Here is a 20848-nt window from a genome sequence, read left to right on the forward strand (position 1 = left end):
AATTAAATAAAGCAAAGTTATCTTTTAAATTTAAGTTAGATTTAAATTTTTGTGTTTTGGGTTATAGAATATACTTAAATATAACTAGGGGATAACTTTAAATAATGTATAAAAGCATGTCATATTACGAACAGCAGGGGGCAATATTGTATTCCCAATGGGCTACAAAGCCTAGTACTAATAAATTCCTCCTTTCTTGTAAGATGTTCTTAATGCCCAAAACATTGCCACCAAGAGTAAGTGTGGGCCTCTCTGCCTGCGCTGCACTGGGTTGGCTGGCTACAGGTTTCTTGAGCTGGACTTGTCCCTCCAAGGCAATGTCTTGGAATTTCTCTGGCCAATGCATGGATTATTCCTCTGTAGTCACCACACTGGAGCTGGGACTCCTTTTTCTCAGGGAATAGAGAGCTTTGACCTTCATGAATCAAAATGTTATTACTTGAGATGACCTCTAACTGGGGTGGGGGTTTCCTCAGGTATCATTCTAGCCTAATTTGGGGTTTAAAGAGCCTTGCTAAGAGCCCCACCCACAGGTCGCAAACTTAGTTCCCATGGAGACATGTTTTAATTGGCTTAGATAGTTTTTTTTTTAAATATATAGTTGTCAATATTTAAAAATTGGAAGATTTTGCATGATAATATGGATTTCTGACTTGACGATGGAACTTTGGCTATTCTGGGCCTGTGACCCTACAGGGCAGGGGACAGCTGACACAAAGAAACAGCTCTCCGCTTTGGGGTCAAGGTCTAGGTTCTCCAGATCACAAGCTGGGCCTGCTGGCTTGACTTTTTTGGGCCACCAGCCAATTGTCAGGCTTCTAAGTTTGCGACCCCAGCCCCCTGCCTCCTGCACTCTGTTTTCTCTTGTTCTCTTCTAACTTCTCTTTCTCGGTTTAGATGCCCCTGGCCCAGCTCTCTATCCTCTGAGCAGCTGTCTCACCTTCCCAGTTCCTAACCCTGTTAACTGTTGTCTGTTTTTTGCCTTTCCTTCAATGACGATTCCTGTGTTCCTTATTCCAGTGTCATGTAAGTTATTAACCTCTGGTTTTCCATTTCTTAACTTATCCTTACATGTAAATACAGGAAACTTGCTTGAGAGTAGTGTAATTTTCAGTGCAGTCCAGGTCAGTCTACTGCTGATATGTAGGCTCTCCGATGCGCTATTAATGTTTAGCTCAACTAATTTATTAATCATAGAAATAACACAAGAACTGCCTTGATGAGTTTATAAATAAGATGAACATTTTCAAGTACTTCCAGGAAAGACAGACAAGTTGAGATTATAGCAGAGGGCTTTTTCATTGTGGTTTTGTTTTATTTTAATGTTCTCCCAGTTATTTTTGGTAGCTTGACTTCTTTTCCTTTTCTTTTGTGAATCTCCTCAGTGGATAACCAGGCCATGTTACACTATATCAGAGATAAAACTGCTGTCCCTTACTTCTCCAATTTGGTCTGGTTCATCGGGAGTCACGTGATCGAGCTTGATAACTGTGTACAGACTGATGAGGAGTAAGTGATGCCCCTGGGATGCTCTCAGGAGTAGGCAGGGTGGCTGGGGGCACTTTAGTTTTCACTGAGGAAAAATTAACATGAGAACAGCACTTACTTTGCCATGTATGGGGAGAGCACAGATTTCCCTATTCTAAAAGGTTCTACCCACATGTTTATAAAAGTGGAAAGTTAGAAACAACTCACATGCCTCCCCGAGGGTAAATAAATTCTGTACACGCAGAGATGGGGTTGCTAGGCAGCAGGTCACAAGATTAAGGTGCTCTGTCAACTGATGAATGGATAATTAAAATGTGGCATATCTGTACAATGGAATAGTATTTGGCAACAAAAAGGAATGAAACATTGACGTGTTCTGACATGGGTGAACCTCAAACACGTTTTGCTAAGTGAAAGGAGCTAGGCACAGAGTCACATGTCAGATGACTCCATTCATGTGAAATGCCCAGAAAAGGCAAACCTTTGGAGACAGAGTAGGTCTTCCCTAGAGTTGTGGGAGGAGGGCGGTGTTGTGAGGGGAAAGGCGAAGTGATTGCAAATGAGTATAGGGCTTTTTGCAGGGAGGATAAAATGTTCTAAATTGATTGTGATGATGGTTGGACAACTGTGAATACTAAAAGCAATTAAATTATATGTTTAAAAGGGTGAATTTTATGTTAGATGAATTTATATTTCAACAAATCTGTTTTAAAAAAGATTATTATGGTGATTTTGTCCTTGGAGTGATAAGTAGAAATTCAAAAGCAGGATTTTTCTCCATTGGCACTACTGATTTTTTGAACTGGGTACTGTTGTTGAGAACCATTCAGTTGAAAACCACTGTCCCAGAATGGCACTTTACCCAGGTGTGGTGAGAGGTACAGCTGGATAGGGTCAGGACACTAAAGGAACCTCGAATGCCGGTCCTGGCGGTAGGGGAGCTAAACAGATAGAATAGTAGATCTGATACTGGGAAAGAAGCAAGGATAGATTGATGGCAAATCTGACTGAGCATTTGGGAAAATAAGAACCCTTGTGGATATGAAGAGTCATGAATGTGAGATATAAGGAGGACTGGCACTCCATGCAGGACAAAGGAAGGGAATGAAGCCGGAGTCCTCTATTTAGCTCTGCAATAAAACTCCACTTACCACTGAGGGGAAAGGGCAGAGAGAACTCAGAGTTCTGTTGTATCAGGAATTCAGTAGATAATCTAAAGTGGCTCCATAGCAAAACAGAAGTCCACGCAAATTTTATAGAAATAGGTGTGGAACTATCTGCAGAAACAACTAGACTTGTTAACTGCTTCCTTTATTTTTTTATTTTTTTTATTTTTGGCCAGGGCTGGGTTTGAACCCACCACCTCCAGCATATGGGGCCAGCGCTCTACTCCGTTGAGCCAAGGCACCACCCCAACTGCTTCCTTTAAAGAGTGGGTAGAAGTAGAGGGGGCTGGGCCTGGAGCTGTTATTTTTCTTTTCTTTTTTTTTTTTGAGACAGAATCTCAAGCTGTCCCCCTGGGTAGAGTGCTGTGGCATCACAGCTCACAGCAACCTCAGACTCTTGGGTTTAAGTAGCTCTCTTGCCTCAGCCTCCCAAGTAGCTGGGACTACAGGTGCATGCCACAATACCAGCTATTTTTTGTTGCAGTTGTCATTGTTGTTTTAGCTGGCCCAGGCCAGGTTCTAACCTGCCAGCTTTGGTGTATGTGGCCGGTGCCCTACCCACTGGGCTACAGGTGCTGCCCCTACTATTTTTCATTATCAGCTTATTAACACTATCTGAGTTTTAAACCCATTTGCACATATTACCTTGATATTTTTAAAGCTAAGGTATTGACAAATGAGGTGCATGGAATATCCCAATAAATAAAATTTCTCGAAGTATCTGCTAAAGTGGAGAAGAAGTGCAAAACATTGTGTCTGGAATGTTCAAAGTCTCAAGTGCATCATGGGTTCATGGGTGCTCGTTATGCTATTAGGCTTTCCAACATGTATTTGCTATAAACATTTACTAAATATCTTATGAAAACATCAAAGACATAATGATCCAAAGTAATGTAAAAGTTTTTGAGGCAAAATTGATCTTATTTTTTTGCACATGTGGTTAGATGGATAGGTAGGTGACACTTGTGTACGTGTTCTAGATTGACTGTAGAGAGGTAAAAATGTGGTAAAACAGACTATAGCGTCATAAGTCCCAAAATGTTAATAGTGGGTATCTGTTCATGGTGGGTTAATAGGAGTCTTTGGGTTTGTTTGTTTTTTTATATTTTTCTGTAGTTTTTTTGTTTTCTAAAATAACAGTTTATTACTTGGGTAATAATACAAACAAAATGTCCTGCCTTAGCTAGATTGCTCTTTGTAACAATACTTTGGGCGGGGGGGTGGGGGTGGGGCGTAAATGTGACTCCACCCACGAGACCCACCCAGCATGCCTATAGCTAACTTCAAGGAGACAGAGATGTCTAGGGAAGGGACCTGGGGGAGGGATGTTGTGTCCTTGCTCTATGTCCTGCATATTGTTGGGGGCACGTGGATGCTGAGGCCTGCTTTTCTTTTCAGAACTCCTCTGGAGCACTTTATTAAGGATTTATTTTTCCATTAATGCTGCTTATCTGGGGAGCCAGGGGCATCTTGCCACGTTGGCTAGTAGCTACTCTTATAAATATATATATATATTTCTTTTGCAGTTTCTGACTGAGACTGGGCTTGAACCCACCACCTCTGGCATATGGGGCTAGCGCCCTACTCCTCTGAGCCACAGGTGCCTCCCAGTAGCTACTCTTGTTCAGTAGCTTTCTGTAAGGGCTTAGCTGATTTTTGCTTTTTTAATCTCATTTTGGGAAGGCTGTGTTGGTGTGAGGAGAGTTGCTGAGGCCCCCGGATGGTGAGGGGACCCTGACAGTCCCCTACAATTGATTGCAGCAGACCTGTCCATTTTCTCTTTGTGTTAGCTCGTCAGTTCACCTGGGATAGATGTCACCTGAGACTAGCTCAAATACTGGTTGTATGAATGAGCCCCCAGTGATTTAAGTTCCAGGCCCTTAGCTTTAGGCCCAAAGACTCTGAGCAATGGCTTCCAGTCTGAGGTGATTATTTCTCTCGGCAGGCACCGGAATCGGGGGAAACTGAGCGACCTGGTGGCTGAGCACCTGGACCACCTACACTATCTCAATGACATCCTGATCATCAACTGTGAGTTCCTCAATGATGTGCTCACAGACCACTTGCTGAACAGGCTCTTCCTGCCCCTCTACGTGTACTCTCTGGAGAACCAGGACAAGGTAGGTTACGCCCACTGCTTCTGCTGGCTGCAGGCTGTCTTTAAGAGTGGAAAAGAACAGTTGCCTTGAATGGGACTGAGCTTTGCAAGGGACCATGATTTTGAGCCTAAAGGAGATTTCTTTCAAACGATGTAAATTTCCTTTCTTTTCCTCTTAGTTCTGGAATGAGAAAGAGAGACAATGCCCAAGTGCAAGTATGCTTAAGAGTGTGTGTGTATGAGAGAGAGAGAGATTATAAAAGTGAATGGGAAAAGATTACTGAGAGAAGGAAACAGGAAACCTCTATGAATTTATGTTTTTGGTTTCTATGCATCCTTCCCTGAGGTGTTCTCATTCCTGGTAACTTTTTCTGATGGTTGCCAGAGCTAATCGATTTGGAGAAGATCCAGACAGCAGCCACACTTGCGCAGACTGGAGGAGAGGGATGGAGCACACCTAGGGAATGATCCCAGGGTGAGGGTTGTCCATGGTGAGCAGGCCCTGGTGGCCTCGGTGGGGATGGAGGATGGTAACATGCAGGTCCTTGGGTCTTCCTCTCTCCTCTCAGGAAGTCTGGTTTGGTGGGTCTGGGCTAGGACAGACATCTGCATTCTTAGCCTGCCCCTCAGGGGATTCTGAGCTGTTGGTTCTTAGATCTCTCTATGAGAAATACTGTTTCAGGGAGGGAAAGCCTCTCTCTGTCCAGTTCCTCCAGAGTTAAAGGGGCCAAAAGAAAAATAGTAACCAAAGGCCCCAATAGGAGGCAGGACAGAGCCAGCTGGTCACCCTACACATATGCCCCAAAGGGATATAGTTTTCTTATGGGAGATGGAGCATGAGGTTTCTCACTACAAATAAATAAAAGAAAATCACAACCCTAATTTAGCTTAATCGGAGGCAGCTCTGGAAGGCATTAATAAAATATAAGAATTAGAGTTTTCAAACCTGAGTTCAAGTTCTGCCTGTTCCCATTCCTCACTCTGTGACCTTGGACAAGGTGGTCAGTAACACACACACACACACACACACACACACCGCCGCCTGTTTCTTTGACTGCACAATGAGAGTCCTGAAGATCCTTCCCTCATAGGGCTGATGTAAGATGGAGCATATTGAAACTCAGAACAAATGAGGGGCTTTTCCAAGGCTGGAATACCACAGGTGTCTCCCTTCCCCATGTTTTGAAAATGGGTTCTTGAAGTCAGGCATCTAGGGGGGTGCCTCTCTTACACATTAGGGAAATGTACATTCTTTGTAACTTAAGGAGCAGGTTTTTCTGTTGGGTCCCTCTCTAATGCATGACTAACGGTGAAGGACTTCTTTTTTTTGTTTGTTTTTAGTCCCCTGAGTCTTCAGTCTAGGGGCTTTATTTTTTATTTATTTATTTCCTTTTTCTTTTTGGCCCGGGCTGGGTTTGAACCCGCCACCTCTGGCATATGCGACCTGCGCCCTAGCCCTTTGAGCCACAGATGCTGCCCGGTGAAGGACTTCTTAGGTGGAAAAATAGTGGCATTGCAATAGTATTGAGTGGGATTCAGACCTTTAACTTACACCAGGAAAGGGCAGATTTAGGGCCATGGAGGAAGTCAGTGGGACAGGGTGCCTCTTGTTCAAACAGATGGCTTTTGGCTTCTTGTATTTTGTGATACTCACTGTGTGACCCGGACCTCTCTTTTCTCTTGCCCCCCAATCTGTACTAGGGAGGAGAACGACCGAAAATCAGCCTGCCGGTGTCCCTCTATCTTCTGTCACAGGTATGTTTGGTCCTTTGCCCATGGCCCCACTACATTTGGGGGCCCTTGGAACACTGCTACCATCAAGAAATCCTCAGGCCCCATTGCCACATATTCTCTCTCTGTGTTCTCCATCTGGAAATGCAATAATAAGAAAGTAGTATTCTATTTTCCAGACCCTGAGGTGTATGTATCTTCTTCATGGTAGGGGATGGACATTTAAAGGGAAATGTAAAATAAGCTCAGCACTTGTGCTGTTAATTTTTACCATGTGGGCTGAGGTTTCCAAAACAACAGAGGAATGCTCAAAATACCCTGGAAATATGGGCTGGAAGGCTTTGATTCACACTGCTTTGAAATAACCGCCAAACTACAGAACCTGCAACGCACATATACACAGCATCCTTGATTTAACAAACTTCCTATACCGAGGCTATTTTTAAAAGATTTTGTTGTGGTTCTAGTTCCCAGATTAATTACCTTCTGGAAGGTATCTTATAGCAGCCTCAGCTCCCTGATTTGTGTCTTGAGCCAATTTGTCTGCCTCCCCTCCTTAAACAAGTGTGTTTCCTTCTTATAATTATGTAATATTTACAAGAGGGGAAAAACTCCATGGTGACTCAGTTACATAACTTTAAAAATATTTTTATTACAAGCAGTCCAGACTCTCAGGCCATCTCATTAGACTGTCAAGTAGTCAAACATTTGACCAGACCTCTTGTTCCCACTTTTGAAATGGCACAGGTATTTATTTGCTTTGACGAGAGATTGTCCTTCTGACTTAATCCCTAGCTGTTTCAAGTTTGGGATAGGGATGTCTCCTTTGGCCTGAGAAGAAAGATTCAGAAGCCACCTCCTCCCAGCAGCTATAGGTGGATCCGGACATGGCCTGACCACTGCTCACATCCCGTAAACTTGTTCCGGGGGCTCTGTTTGCTCAGAGTTATACACTGTGTCGACTCAGTCTGAATGCCCCTCTGTGCAGCGGAGCTCAGGACAAACTCCAGCCTCTCCTGGCAGCCTTTTCCACCACCACTTCCTTATAAGTCTGCCAGCATCTCCTGCTTGGGATTCTGGGAGTCTGGCAGGACCTGAGCAGGCCATTCACTTAGCCCTAGAAGTCACGTGGAAAGCAGGATGCTTCAGTGTTGAAGGCAGCATTGCACAGTCAGAGTCTCCTCCAGGGAGCATGGCTGCCAAACCTCCACAGCTTGTCCTTTAGTGGAGAGAGGTTACATCTTTTCTCTGAGAACTCGCTCCTACATAATTACTTGTTCTAATATCTCACAATAAGCATAGCTTAGAATTTGGTGTTCCTCAAACTTGAGTAAAGATCCCTTTAAAGATAAAAAATATCTTCGAATCCTTGCTTCCCTGCATTTGCATTAGCTTAGTTAGGCTGTGGCCTAAATGTGTAAAAACCTAAAGTCAGGTATAAATGCCATGTCCTTAAACTATATCACTATAAAATGCATACTTACAAGTTACTTTACAAACACAGCTCCCAAACCATGGACATTCACAGTGATGATGTTAATTTAACTAAACTAAAACTAAACTGTCATTCATAATGACAGCATGGTGCAGGCAGCTGACCCAGCTCAGGTCAGAGCCAGGAAAATGAGCACTGTATGTGTCCACAGGCAGGAATTGGTTGGTGTTTGTCCTGGGGGGTAGGTGCTTACTAAATATTTGTGGACTGAATAAAAGAATGTGTTAATGATCACTTATGATCACATTCATGTAAGCTGTATAATAGGTATTTATGGAATGAATGAATTTGAGTAATTTGAGTTTTATTTGCTGAAGTGTGGCGGTCTTTGAACGTGATGAGGTGAAAAAATCATCTTCATCATTGCTGATGTTTGAGTGCCTACCACGCCCCTGGACATGGGTTAACTCATTGGATAATGCTGTATAGTCTCTATGATAGGAAAGGTCTTCCTGGTGTTTTAAAAACAGATATGCTTTTTCTAAAGGAAAGTACCATATTTGGCTATTCTGCCTGTACCTTTTATTTAATTTGAATTGTATTTGTTTGTCTGAATAGTATATCTTCCCTATTCAAACAATATAACACATGACCTGGGAAAAAGTCTCCCTCTTACCCTGTCCTCTGGGCACACAGCCTCATTACCCACAGGCAGCCTGTGTTAGTTTCTGCCTTTACTTTTTTTTTTGAGACAGAGTCTCACTGTGTTGCTCTTGGTAGGGTGCTGTGGCGTCACAGCTCACAGTAACCTCAAACTACTGGGCTTAAGCGATTCTCTTGCCTCAGCGTCTCAAGTAGCTGACTATAAGCGCCTGCCACAATGCCTGTCTATATTTTTTTGTTGCAGTTGTCATTGTTGTTTAGCAGGCCTGGGCTGGGTTCGAACCTGCCAGCCTGGGTGTATGTGGCCGGCACCCTACCCATGAGCTATGGGCGCCACGTCCTTTACTTTTTTTTAATACAATATTTATTTTTTTAATAAAAAAATTCTTTAAAAGTCCAAACAGATGTGAGCCACCCTGTGGCTCAGTGAGTAAGGCGCCAGCCCCATATACCGAGGGTGGCAGGTTCAAACCCAGCCCCGGCTGAACTGCAACCAAAAAATAGCCAGGCGTTGTGGTGGGCGCCTGTAATCCCAGCTGCTTGGGAGGCTGAGGCAGGAGAATCGCGGAAGCCCAAGAGCTAGAGGTTGCTGTGAGTCCTGTGTACATCATGGCACTCTACTGAAGGCGGTAAGGTGAGACTCTGTCTCTACCAAAAAAAAAAAAAAAGTCCAAACAGGTAAAAACCAGGTTTCTTTTCTAGTTTTCTTCAGGCTCCTGATTTCTATCCCCACAGTCAACTATAGTTACATGTTCTTAAATGTCCATTCAGAGACATCTCTGCCAGGGGTTCTCATATGAGGTTGATTCTCCACCTCCACTCCTCGGGGATATCCAGCAGTATGTGGAGATGTGTTAGAGAGAGGGGCTACTACTGGAATCTAGTGGGTGCAGGTCAGGGATGCTATTAACCAGCTTGCAGTCTATAGGACAGCCTCCCGCAACACAAAATTATAGCCCAAAATGTCAACAGTGCCGGGATTGAGAAACCCTGTTCTTTGCTTATATCAATAAATAGATATGTGCACACATACTTCTTAAAATACACAAATGGAAAACCATGAGATGAAACTAACATCTTACAGCCACCTGATCTTTGATAAACCAAGCAAGAACATACACTGGGGAAAAGAATTCCTATTCAATAAATGGTGCTGGGAGAATTGGATAACCACATGTAAAAGACTGAAACTGGACGTGCACCCTTCACCACTCACAAAAATTGATTCAAGATGGATAAGAGATTTAAATCTAAGGCATGAAATGATAAGAATCAGGTGGCGCCTGTAGCTCAAGTGGCTAAGGTGCCAGCCACATATACCAGAGCTGGCGGGTTTGAATCCAGCCTGGGCCTGCCAAACAATGACAACTACAACCAAAAAAAAAGGCCGGGTGTTGTGGTAGGTGCCTGTAGTCCCAGTTACTCGGGAGGCTGAGGCAAGAGAATCACTTAAGCCCAGGAGTTGGAAGTTGCTGTGAGCTGTGACACCATAGCACTCTACCCAGGGCGATAGCTTGAGGCTCTGTCTCAAAAACAAAAAAAAAAAAACAAAAGAAAGAAAGAAATGATAAAAATTCTATAAGAAAGAGTGGGAAAAACTCTTGAAGATGTTGGCTTGGGGCAAGATTTTATGAAGAAGACTTCTGTGGCAATTGCAACAACAACAAAAAATAAATAAACAGGGCTTAATTAAACTGAAAAGCTTCAAGGGCGGCGCCTGTGGCTCAGTGAGTAGGGCGCCGGCCCCATATGCTGAGGGTGGCGGGTTCAGGCCCAGCCCCGACCAAACTGCAACAAAAAAATAGCCGGGCGTTGTGGCAGGCGCCTGTAGTCCCAGCTGCTCGGGAGGCTGAGGCAAGAGAATCGCGTAAGCCCAAGAGTTAGAGGTTGCTGTGAGCCGTGTGACGCCACGGCACTCTACCCGAGGGCGGTACAGTGAGACTCTGTCTCTACAAAAAAAAAAAAAAAAGAAAAGAAAAGCTTCTGTACAGCTAAGGAGACAACAACCAAAGCAAATAGACACCCTTCAGAATGGGAAAAGATATTTGCATATTACAAATCTAATAAAGGCTTGATAACTAGGATCTACAGAGAACTCAAATTAATCAACAAAAAAGCCAAAAATCCCATCTATCATTGAGCAACAGACATGAATAGAATCTTCTGTAAGGAAGAGATGAATGGCTAATAAACATGAAAAAATGCTCATCATTCCTAATCATCAGAGAAATGCAAATCAAAACCACCCTGAGATATCACCTAAGTAACCGCAGTGAGATTAGCCTACATCACAAAGTCCCAAAGCTACAGATACTGGTGTGGATGTGGAGAGAGGGGAACACTTTTACATTGTTGGTGGGACTGCAAACTAATACAGCCTCTTTGGAAAGAAGCATGGAGAATCCTCAAAGAACTCAAATTAGATCTCCCATTTGACCTTAGACTCCTACTACTAGGCATCTACCTAGAAGGAAAAAAAATCATTTTATCATAAGGACTTTGTACTAGATTGTTTATCACAGCTCAATTTAAAATTGCCAAGATGTGGATGCAACCTAAACGCCTATCAACTCAGGAATGGATTAACAAATAGTGGTGTGAGGCTCAGCGCCTGTGGCTCAAGTGGCTAAGGCACCAACCACATACATCTGAGCTGGCAGGTTCGAATCCAGTCCGGGCCCACCAAACAACAATGACGGCTGCAACCAAAAAATAGCCGAGCATTGTGGTAGGCGCCTATAGTCTCAGCTACTTGGGAGGCGGAGGCAGGAGACTCACTTGAGCCCAGGAGTTGTAGGTTACTGTGAGCTGTGATGCCACAGCTCTCTACCCTGGGCAATAGCTTGAGGCTCTATCTCAAAAAAAAAAAAAAAAATAGTGGTGTGTACACACCATGGAATACTATTCAGTCATCAAAAAAAGATGGTGACTTCATGGAGACTTCCTATCTTTTGTATTATCCTAAAGGGAGTTGAAACACATTCTTTGGGTGGCGCCTGTGGCTCAGTGGGTAGGGCACCAGCCCCATATACTGAGGGTGGTGGGTTCGAATCTGGCTCTGATCAAACTGTAACAAAAAAATAGCCTGGTGTTGTGGTGGATGCCTGTAGTCCCAGCTACTCGGGAGGCTGAGGCAAGAGAATTGCGTAAGCCCAGGAGTTAGAGGTTGCTGTGAGCCGTGATGTCACAGCACTCTACCAAGGGTGATAAAAAAAAAAAAAAAAGAAACATATTCTTTTTAGTAAAGTATCACAAGAGTGGAAAAGCAATTATCTAATGTTCTTAATACTAATATGAAGCCAGTAGATGATCTAAGGCATGCCCATGTAGGAGAAAAACTCATTTCAAGTTCTGGGGAGGGAGAAGGAAGTGGGTTGGGATACTCTCACTGAATGGGCACAGTGTGGGAAGTGTTTGGCATACTTTTTGCATGTGGGACATAACCACAAGAGGGATTCTACCTAACAAAATCAAATATTTTTACCTGGTTGTTTGTACTCTCACATTAACCTGAAATTAAAAAAAAAAATGTATACACACACACAAATGGTAGATACACCTCATACTGTGCTAGACCATGTTGTCTTTACATTTTAAAACAAAATAGCAGGTGTATCTAGGCCAGCCTTGGAAGGTAGTTTTCCTGCTTCCTATAGCTGTTCCAACAGAGTAGGGTGGTGGGTCCAGCTTAGACAGCTCAGAATTCTCTGACTCTGCATTCTGGCACAACTGATCTGCTTCTGGCTATTGTGCCTTTTCTTCTCCCACAGTTTCCACACTTTCTGATGCTGCTATGGAATCCTAGTGTTCTAAAACCCACCGAAAGAATCAGAGCTGCTCCCCGTGATAAAATCTCTATGTAGCTGACCTTTTGCTAAGTCTTTGATTGGAACAAAACTCCCTGGCCCCTTCATCCTATATAGCTAAAGAACTGGGATGATGCCTTCTAGTCTTATCATAACCAAATTTAATACTAAAGTGCCCATGGAAAGGAAGGAGTGTGCTGGTTTGTCTGTTCCTTTCCCACATTGTTCCACTTTAGCCAGATTTGGCTTCATCCAGTTGTGAGGTACAGTCTTACATTAATGTACTTCCTTCTGAGGAAGAGCAGTCAGCCAAATAGGCAACAGTCTGAAGGAGAGGCCAACCTTAGGAGAAGAATGTAACTGACTTCTGCTAAATATGACCCATTCTTTGGACTTTGCATCACAGGAACTGCTGCTTAATATAGGCCTTTATGTAGCCCAGCCTGGTTGTTTCTGATTGGGGAAAGAAGTCGTCAAAAGACTATACCCTTTAATGCAAATCCTATTTTTTCTTTTTCACCAGGTGTTCCTAATTATACACCATGCACCGCTAGTGAACTCATTAGCTGATGTCATCCTGAATGGTGATCTGTCTGAGATGTATGCTAAGACTGAACAGGATGTTCAGAGAAATTCTGTAAGTCATTAGCTTTGGGACTGTTTTCCGACCTTGATAATTAAGGTTTAGTTTCTCTAAAATCAGAAACTAACATTCTGCTTATATTGAATGATGATGCGTCATCTGGTCTGGGATTCGAGAAACCTAACCAGAGTCTTGAAATGCATACCTGGTAAAATCTGGGGTATGGTACTAGGAGTGGATTTGATTGGTGGTATGTTATTAAGCATGGAATTGTACCACCCTGAGCCTCAGATTGCACATTTGTGAAACACTATTATTGGGACAGAATGAGAGAGTGCGTTGTCTAAGACATCAGCATCTGCACAAGTTGGCCAGTGAACATCTATGAATGATGCAGGCCCTAGGCAAAAACAGTAGGAGTGGGGGAACTTTAGCATGTTGCAGAGTGTGTGCTGTTCCATCCCAGCCTGTAGTCATTCTTTAGGAGGATGGACGTAGTATTGCCAGTTATCATGTTTCTAGATAAGCTTGGAGTCTGTGTTTTTATCTATGATCTCTCTACTTTTAAATTATCAGTGAACTTTCAACTAAATGGAGCATGTTTGTGGTCTGTAGTAACCTTGGAGTTGCACTTTGTACACTATTGAAGGAAAGCACCTGATGGCCACCATTGTGACATCTCCCACTTGTCTTTGCTGTCATTCCTCCTGCCATCCTGAGCTCTAGGCTGCCTAAGATCTAATCCAACTCACTTTTCCCTCAGCATGCTCTGTGATTCTACCTCCATATCTGGCCTTTACAATATCCACAGCTCAGAAGGCCCTTGTGGCTGGTTTTCTCTCATCAAAGGTCTTTCTGCGCTAAGCTCGTTATGGCAGGCCTCTTGCCAGTTGTTGTATTGGCTGCAGCATGGGCTTGGCATATGTGTCTGAGATGAGCACAGTGTGCTTTATACAAATCTTGTTCTGTAGGGTTCCATCTCTGCAGCCAGGTGTTCAGGTGGTAGTCAGGCTGGTAAAGGGGCCAGCTTCCCCTGGGGTGGTGGACTCTGGAGCCATATCTGATGGGTGGAAAGAATGTGACTCTGAAGGTAGAAGTTTACCACTGCATGGAGCACCATCATAAGTGGCCCTTGCCTTTCTCGGATTTTGGTGTACAGTGGTCTGGCCAGGCATGAGCATGAGCATCTTGAAAAGGAGATGTTATTCAAAGGAGCATGAGCATCTTTGAAAAGGTTCCCAGAAATTTTCTGTCCTTGTTGGTGGTGACATTAGTTTAGTGGAATTGAATGGGGCCTTTTTATGGCCCCTGTCTGGCCAATTCCTTTTTTGATTCATTGACCCAAGTGTTTATTAAACTTCTTTGGGCCAGACATCATGCTAATTCTTAGGTTATACAAAATCATAGTCTCTGTCTCCCTGGAGCTTTAGAGAACGGTAGAGGCACAGACATGGATCAAATATATGAATAAATGTACTAGCTCAGGTGCTTTAAGGGAAGAAGTGTTTGGTGTGATTTAACCTGGAGGTGACAGGGGTGACGTGTTGAACAGACTCTCCTGGTAGTCCGTCTCATGACAACACATGGTCTAGAAATTGTGTACCTGACTCAGTGTTTATGGAGCTGAAATTACTTCTCCATAGCTTGCTTAAATTAGCCTTTGTTAAATGAATGGTAAGTAATAGAATGCTGAGTCAACAGAACCAACAGGGCCTCCAGCAAGAGCTGCCAAGCACCCTGCTGACTGCGTGACCTTGGGTGAGTTATTTTGCCCCATTTAGAATACAGGGAGAGCAAGCCCTGCTCTGGGGGGCTATTAGGGAGGATGGGGAGAAAATACATTTAAAGAGCCCAACAGGCTGCATTCTGGTCCTCAGACCTGTTCGGTTTGGTTTTCACCGTGTTTAAAAGAAAATTTAATGAATCACTAACCCTAAAATTTAGAAAGAAAAGTCCAGATTTCTGCAATTTCTTAAACAGCAGAAGATCTGATCCCCTTTATGTACCTGTTTCTACGGAATGCATTGCAGTGGCCACCCCTATCTGGTGAGGCACACGATTACCATTAAATTTGCCCTGTCCCCACCCTGCCCACTGCTGACAGACACTGCATTTATGTTAATAATTATTTGAGGTATGTTGGGTCCCTTTGCACTCTGTGTGTGTGTCACATGATTTCCAGATCCCAAGATAGCTGCTAAGGCTTCAGCACACATTCTTTTTCTGTAAGACACTCAATGCTAAAGTTGACTTGGTGCCCTAAGAGAGATGAATGCAGAGATCACTAGAGCTCTTGGATTTTTATTTAAATCGTGGTCAGTATACTGAACATGTGATCTACTCTCCTAATGCATTTTTACATGTATAACTGAAACTTTAGAAGTCCAGTTCACTATCTATTGTCCTACAGAGCCACCTGTATAAATGAAATGGTATACTCCTACAACAACAACTCTCCATTTTCCCCCTCTCAGCCTCTGCAATCACCATTCTACTCTGTGCATGAGTTTGACAATTTTAGATATCTCCTATATCTTTCTGTTACTGGCTCATTTCACTTAATGTAATGTCCTCAAGGCTCATCCATGTTGTGGCATGTGTCAAAATTTTTCTTTCTTTCTTAAGGCTAAATAATATTCAATTATGTATATATACAACATTTTCTTTATACAGTTATCCATCAATATGTAATTCTTTAATTGAAATGTTTTACTGAAATGTAGATTTGCATGTAGTTAGAAAAAATAATAGATCTTACCCAGTTTCCCCTAGTAGTAACAGTTCGCAAAACTCTAGGTACAATATCAAAAGCAGGATATTGGCATTGATAAGTGGGATTTTCAATTTGAGCAAAAGCAAATCACAGAAGGTTACTGCTGACCTGTCAGCCAGGATATGCACTTTAGTTGGACTGTCAAATAAGAGGGAGTGTTTAAGTGATCTGTTCTTTCTTCCAATTACCTTTTCTTGGGATGAAGATCCCACAAAGAGATTGGGAGAGATCACATCCGGCCTTTCGGACACAACTGCTGATTGTAGTGGATGCCTGAATGGAAAACGAGACTCTAGTGTGGAGGGAATTGCCAGCCCACGTGTACGTGTCAGCTTTCTACTTGTGATTATTGCCTTTCTCCAGGTGTCAAATTGAAATTGGTTTTATTTTGATGACTACAGTTGAAATTTGGGAAGAGCTTGAAGAGACTCTTGTCTGTGACTTGTTTGACAATAGTCCTAATAAGATTCACCTCACTTCCCTGTGAGTGAGAACAGTCTCCTATTGTTTCCTGCCCAACTCGGATGTGGTTTGATCATACTTGTTTTAAATTTCTTGGTCTTTTTTAACCTACTTTCTCCTTCCCGTAATTTGTAGATAAGTTACTGGTATTGCTTCATTTTTACCAGCAGACTTCTCACAAAACCAAACCAAAATTGAAGAGAAAGAAGCAGAGGGGAGATCACAGTTATTTGAAAGGACTATAATTTAGAGTTAAATGGAACACACATCAGCATGGTTACATGAATGTCTAATTGAAATTCGTCTGTGCATTAAAATCATATGGTTCCTGCTAAGGGATAACTCTTGCCACAGTTCTAATGCAGAGCAGACAGAGTAGGAGAACACTAATTCTGAAACTGTTAACATCCCATTGTTTTTGCAGAATGAACATACAAAGTAGAATTTGGGATGTGCATTATTACCTGAAGGTATGTTTTTTTTAAAATGGGCTTTTTTTCCTCTTGGATTTCTATGGAACAGTTTCCTTGGGTTTTGCATTCATCCATCTGTTCCTTCAGTAGACATCTGTCATGTTCTCAGCTGAGAGATTAGGGACATGGTGGTGCACGGGAAACACATGACCCTGCCCTTATGGGGGCTTCCACTTCTGTGAGGATAGGGGACCATATCTCAGAGACACCTGCATAGCCTGAGCCATCATGGGGCTTGCCAGAAATGCTCGGGAAATTCTTGGTGAAGGAATGAATGACTCAGTAGGTGAAATGGGGGCAGTAACAGGGCTCTCCTGATGTTCTCATAAGTGACTCTGAGTGACTCTCAGAGCAGAAATCACTTGCGAGCCTGTCCCTGATATCCCACCACTGCTTGGCAGGAGGCAGGATTTGGGGAAGGAGTGTTGGAGGGAGCTGCCTTCCGTGCTTTTCCACATCCTACTTCCAGAGGCAGCTTAGTGGAGTAGATGCTTGAGCCTGACCAACTGTCCAGGCTCCCCAAATCCTGGTTCCTCACTTCACTGGGTTCACCAGGGCAAGTTATTTCACCTCTCTGGGCCTCAGTTTCTCACTTCTATAATGAGAATTACAAACATAGATTTGTGATGAAGATTAAATTCTGTATAAAGTGCTTATTCTAAAGCCTAGTACACATTGAATGTGTAAATATGAGATGTTACCATTATAAGGATCTTAGTTCCTGAGGCTGCACAGTGACCTTTCAACCCTGACTTGGAACCTCCCACTTTGGGCTGATGAGGAGTCTCTGGACTGATGAACATGGAAGGACACACTGTACACTCCATAGGCGATATCTTCTGAGCAGACACCAAGGCATGGAGGGGAGTGTTGGCTATGGCAGTGATGTGAAGACAGCACTAACATTAACCATGTGCCCTCCACTCAACTGGATCTAGATTTATTCTCTGGAGAGTGAAAATACCTGCACATGGTTAGTTTGCTATGAATTCAGAGTCTAAGGATTCCCGGGCAGGATAGGCTTGTCTGTTCCCTAACAAGGACATCGGCCATCTCTCTATAGGCACCAGTTTAGTACATTGGGATGGTCTCCAGATGATTCTCTGGGGATCCAGAAGAGTGAGTACACATCTAAAGTGTTAGCCACCAGTTCTCTGCATGGCAACTGTCTTTTCTAGTAGTTGGACTTTCTGCTTAGCAGAATACTCCGCCAGGATGTGGTGTCTGGAGCCAGTGGCTAAGAAAGTAGCCTCCTTGCCTGTCTGGGTGTTTGCAGATTCAGGGCACTAATAATTGGCTTGGTTCCCTTCGTCACTGCTGTGGGGCTTGTGTCCAACAGCAGCTTGATCTGCCATGTGCTCTGCCTTGAGCTATGCCTCAAGCAGGATAGCTCCCCTTTGACCAGGATTAGAATTCCTGAGTCTTGGTGACCCCCAGCTAGGTAGTGTTGATTCTGAGAACATACATGCTTCTTCTTGAAAGTGCTAATAGGCTTCTGGGGGAAGGTTGATTATGAATATCAAAGGGCAAAAATAGTCTTCTCTAAAACTAGGCCCTTAACTGACCCAGCTGCAAACATTCACACAGAAGAGTTAGAACCCAGTGTGTATTCTCCCTCTTGGTGTGGCCCTTGTGGTCTCTTCCCTATACCTCAGTGGAATCAGAGCTCCAAGGCACCATTTTTGCCTGCAAAAGTATTGAATATGGCAGCTTTGGTTCACTGTTTAAGAGGAATTAACAGGATCTATATCCAGAGAGCAACATGTTCCTGTATCAGGAAGGCATTGTTGTCTTAGAAACAGTTGCCTCTCCCCATCTCTGGAAGCAGAAGGTGGTCTAGACGACTGGCAGGGGGTTGGGGGTCACTATAGTGTTGAAATTCAAGGAAGAAGCAGCTTTTGTGAGGCCTGTAGGCAACTAATACCCTGGGCTGGGGGTTCTGGTACTGGGTCAGCCAGAGAAGGGCCAAAGACCTTTTAAATCACCACATCCTAGAGGAGCCGACAGGGCAAGATGGATTGGGCAGATGGGAGAAAGGCCTGTGATTCAACCCTGGCTAGCTTTTCTCTATCTGCCCTGACACACAATGGGCTTGGGGCAGCTAGTAGGCTGGACGTGGCTCTGCAGTGTGAGTTAGAGTGACACTACAATGCTGATAGGGACCTTCCTTAGGTACATCAAGCCATTTGTGATTTCTTCCAGGTTTCAGATAAAATCAGGAAATCGAGGATAGAGGCAGACAAATGAGATACCCACCACTTTTGGTGTCTATCTGTGGGGAATGGCTTATTTGGGCATTTGTGTTTATTTTTTATTAAATTATTTTTAAGAGAGCAGGTCTTGCTCTGTTGCCCAGGCTGCTGGAATGCAGTGACATGATCATAGCTCACTGCAACTTCAAACTCTTGGACTCAATCGATCTTCCTACCTCAGTCTTCCAAGTAGCAAGGACTGCAGGTGTATGCCACCATGACTGGCTGAATTATTCATTTTATTTCTTAATTTTTTGAACAGTTTGGGTCTTCCTGTGTTGCCCAGGCTGGTCTCCAATTCCTGGCTTCAAGTGATCCTCCTGTTTGGCCTCCCAAAGTGCTGGAATTATGGATGTAAGACACCATGCCTGGCTCATTTTTCATTTTAACCAGACTTTGAGTTACTTGAAGTTGGGTCAGTATTATTTAATCATTTATTCAGTAGAAAATTATTGGGTATCTGCCACATGTCAGGCACTATTTTAGGCACTAGGAGGATACACCAGTGAACAGATCAAAGACCTCCCCACTGTTGCTGCCCCCAACCTCTAGGAGCTTCAGTCTTGTGGGAAGAGTCAGAGAAGCAGAGGAAAGAATAGTGAACATGATGCTAGGTTAGAGGTGGGAAGCCTCAGAGGAGCGACCTGGAGCAGTGCTGGCATACTGAAGGGGTGGGCAGTTGTCACTAGGATGTCCAGGGTTGGCCTTGGTGCGAAGGGGACATGGGAGCACAGACTCAAGGAAGTGAGGGATTGAGCCATGTAGATATCTGGGGGAAGAGCATTTGAGTCCAAAAAAACACCCTGAGGTGGGATGGCACTTGGTGTATTGGAGAAACAGCAAGGGCCACTGTGTCCAAGGGATGGTAAGTAGGAGATGAAGTCAAGGAGGGGACAAGTGTCTGAGGCATATGGAGCCTTGTGAGCTGTTGGAGGACTCAGGGGTTGACACTGAGAGATGGGAACCTCTCCATCTGTGTCCCCATGTTAAGTGTGGTTCCTGCAGCCAGGATGGACTGTCTTGATGTGATGAGTCTTAATGGAGCAAGGGGCCTCCTCTGTTCACTTCTCGAAGACCCCTGCCATTGCTGGCCACTCCAGCAGATTTAACAGTGTGGGATCTGGGGGCTGGACACCTGGAATCCCAGTGGTATGATCTGAGACCCTTGGCTTCCTTGTGGGGAGCGTGAGACAATAACACTACCTCACTCTCTGGGTTACTAAGACCATGAGATGAGACAAGCCAGTATGTTCGTTTCTGTAAAATAAAAATTGTTCCCTGGCAGTGATGGTGGGGTGGGGGGAGTCCCTCATTACATGTTGAAGCCAGTGCAGCTCTCATCCCAGGAGGTGATTGTTAGGTAGGAGTTTCCCTAGAGAGTTCCTTTTTCATGTCCTTTTGTCACCATCTGCAATGATGGTCACTCCAGTTTAGCATAAGATGGCAAAGGGTGTAGTGTTCCTTCCTGTTTTGGGTAACTGAGAATCACTGGTATTTCATAGTTCAAGTTCATTATATTTTTTTAGAGAACAAAATATAGTAAAATACTCTTCCTAAGTAAATTCCAAGGAAGTTCTTGGCATGTCATAGTTTAACAATGGAATGTGAGATTCTTCGTTTTGTAGGATTGAAGAGGCCTGTTTGACATCATGAGGATCTTTCAATTAATTCTTCTCAAAAGCATTTATTGGCTCTTGATTGAATGCCAGAGACAGTGACAGACATGGTGCTAGGTATTGAAGGGGACAGAGAAGATGACTTGGGATAGAAAAGGCCAGGGAGTCAAGGCTTATGTCCACAGACATAGCGACACCATTATGATGGTCCCAGCTGTTTATCTCAGTGTCAGTGTGCTGAGCATGTGACTGTGCAAGCCTGTGAGATCTGAGTCTGTTTTGATTCTAGATGAATGGGTATT

At 43.7% G+C, this 20848-nt stretch overlaps 1 protein-coding gene across 8 annotated transcripts in view; it reads left to right on the forward strand.

The window, feature by feature from the left end:
- The window catches only part of CLEC16A (C-type lectin domain containing 16A), a 241250-nt gene that overhangs the window by 33425 nt on the left and 186977 nt on the right, over window positions 1-20848 (forward strand). For all 8 annotated transcript variants that reach the window (XM_053554134.1, XM_053554138.1, XM_053554136.1 and 5 more), the window contains 4 exons: window positions 1386-1509; window positions 4600-4774; window positions 6454-6507; window positions 12911-13024. In XM_053554134.1, coding sequence (XP_053410109.1) covers window positions 1386-1509; window positions 4600-4774; window positions 6454-6507; window positions 12911-13024 — 467 coding nt within the window. The remainder of the gene's footprint in view (window positions 1-1385; window positions 1510-4599; window positions 4775-6453; window positions 6508-12910; window positions 13025-20848) is intronic.

The sequence above is a fragment of the Nycticebus coucang genome, chromosome 12 (genome assembly GCF_027406575.1).
Source record: "Nycticebus coucang isolate mNycCou1 chromosome 12, mNycCou1.pri, whole genome shotgun sequence".
NCBI classification, from domain to species: domain Eukaryota; kingdom Metazoa; phylum Chordata; class Mammalia; order Primates; family Lorisidae; genus Nycticebus; species Nycticebus coucang.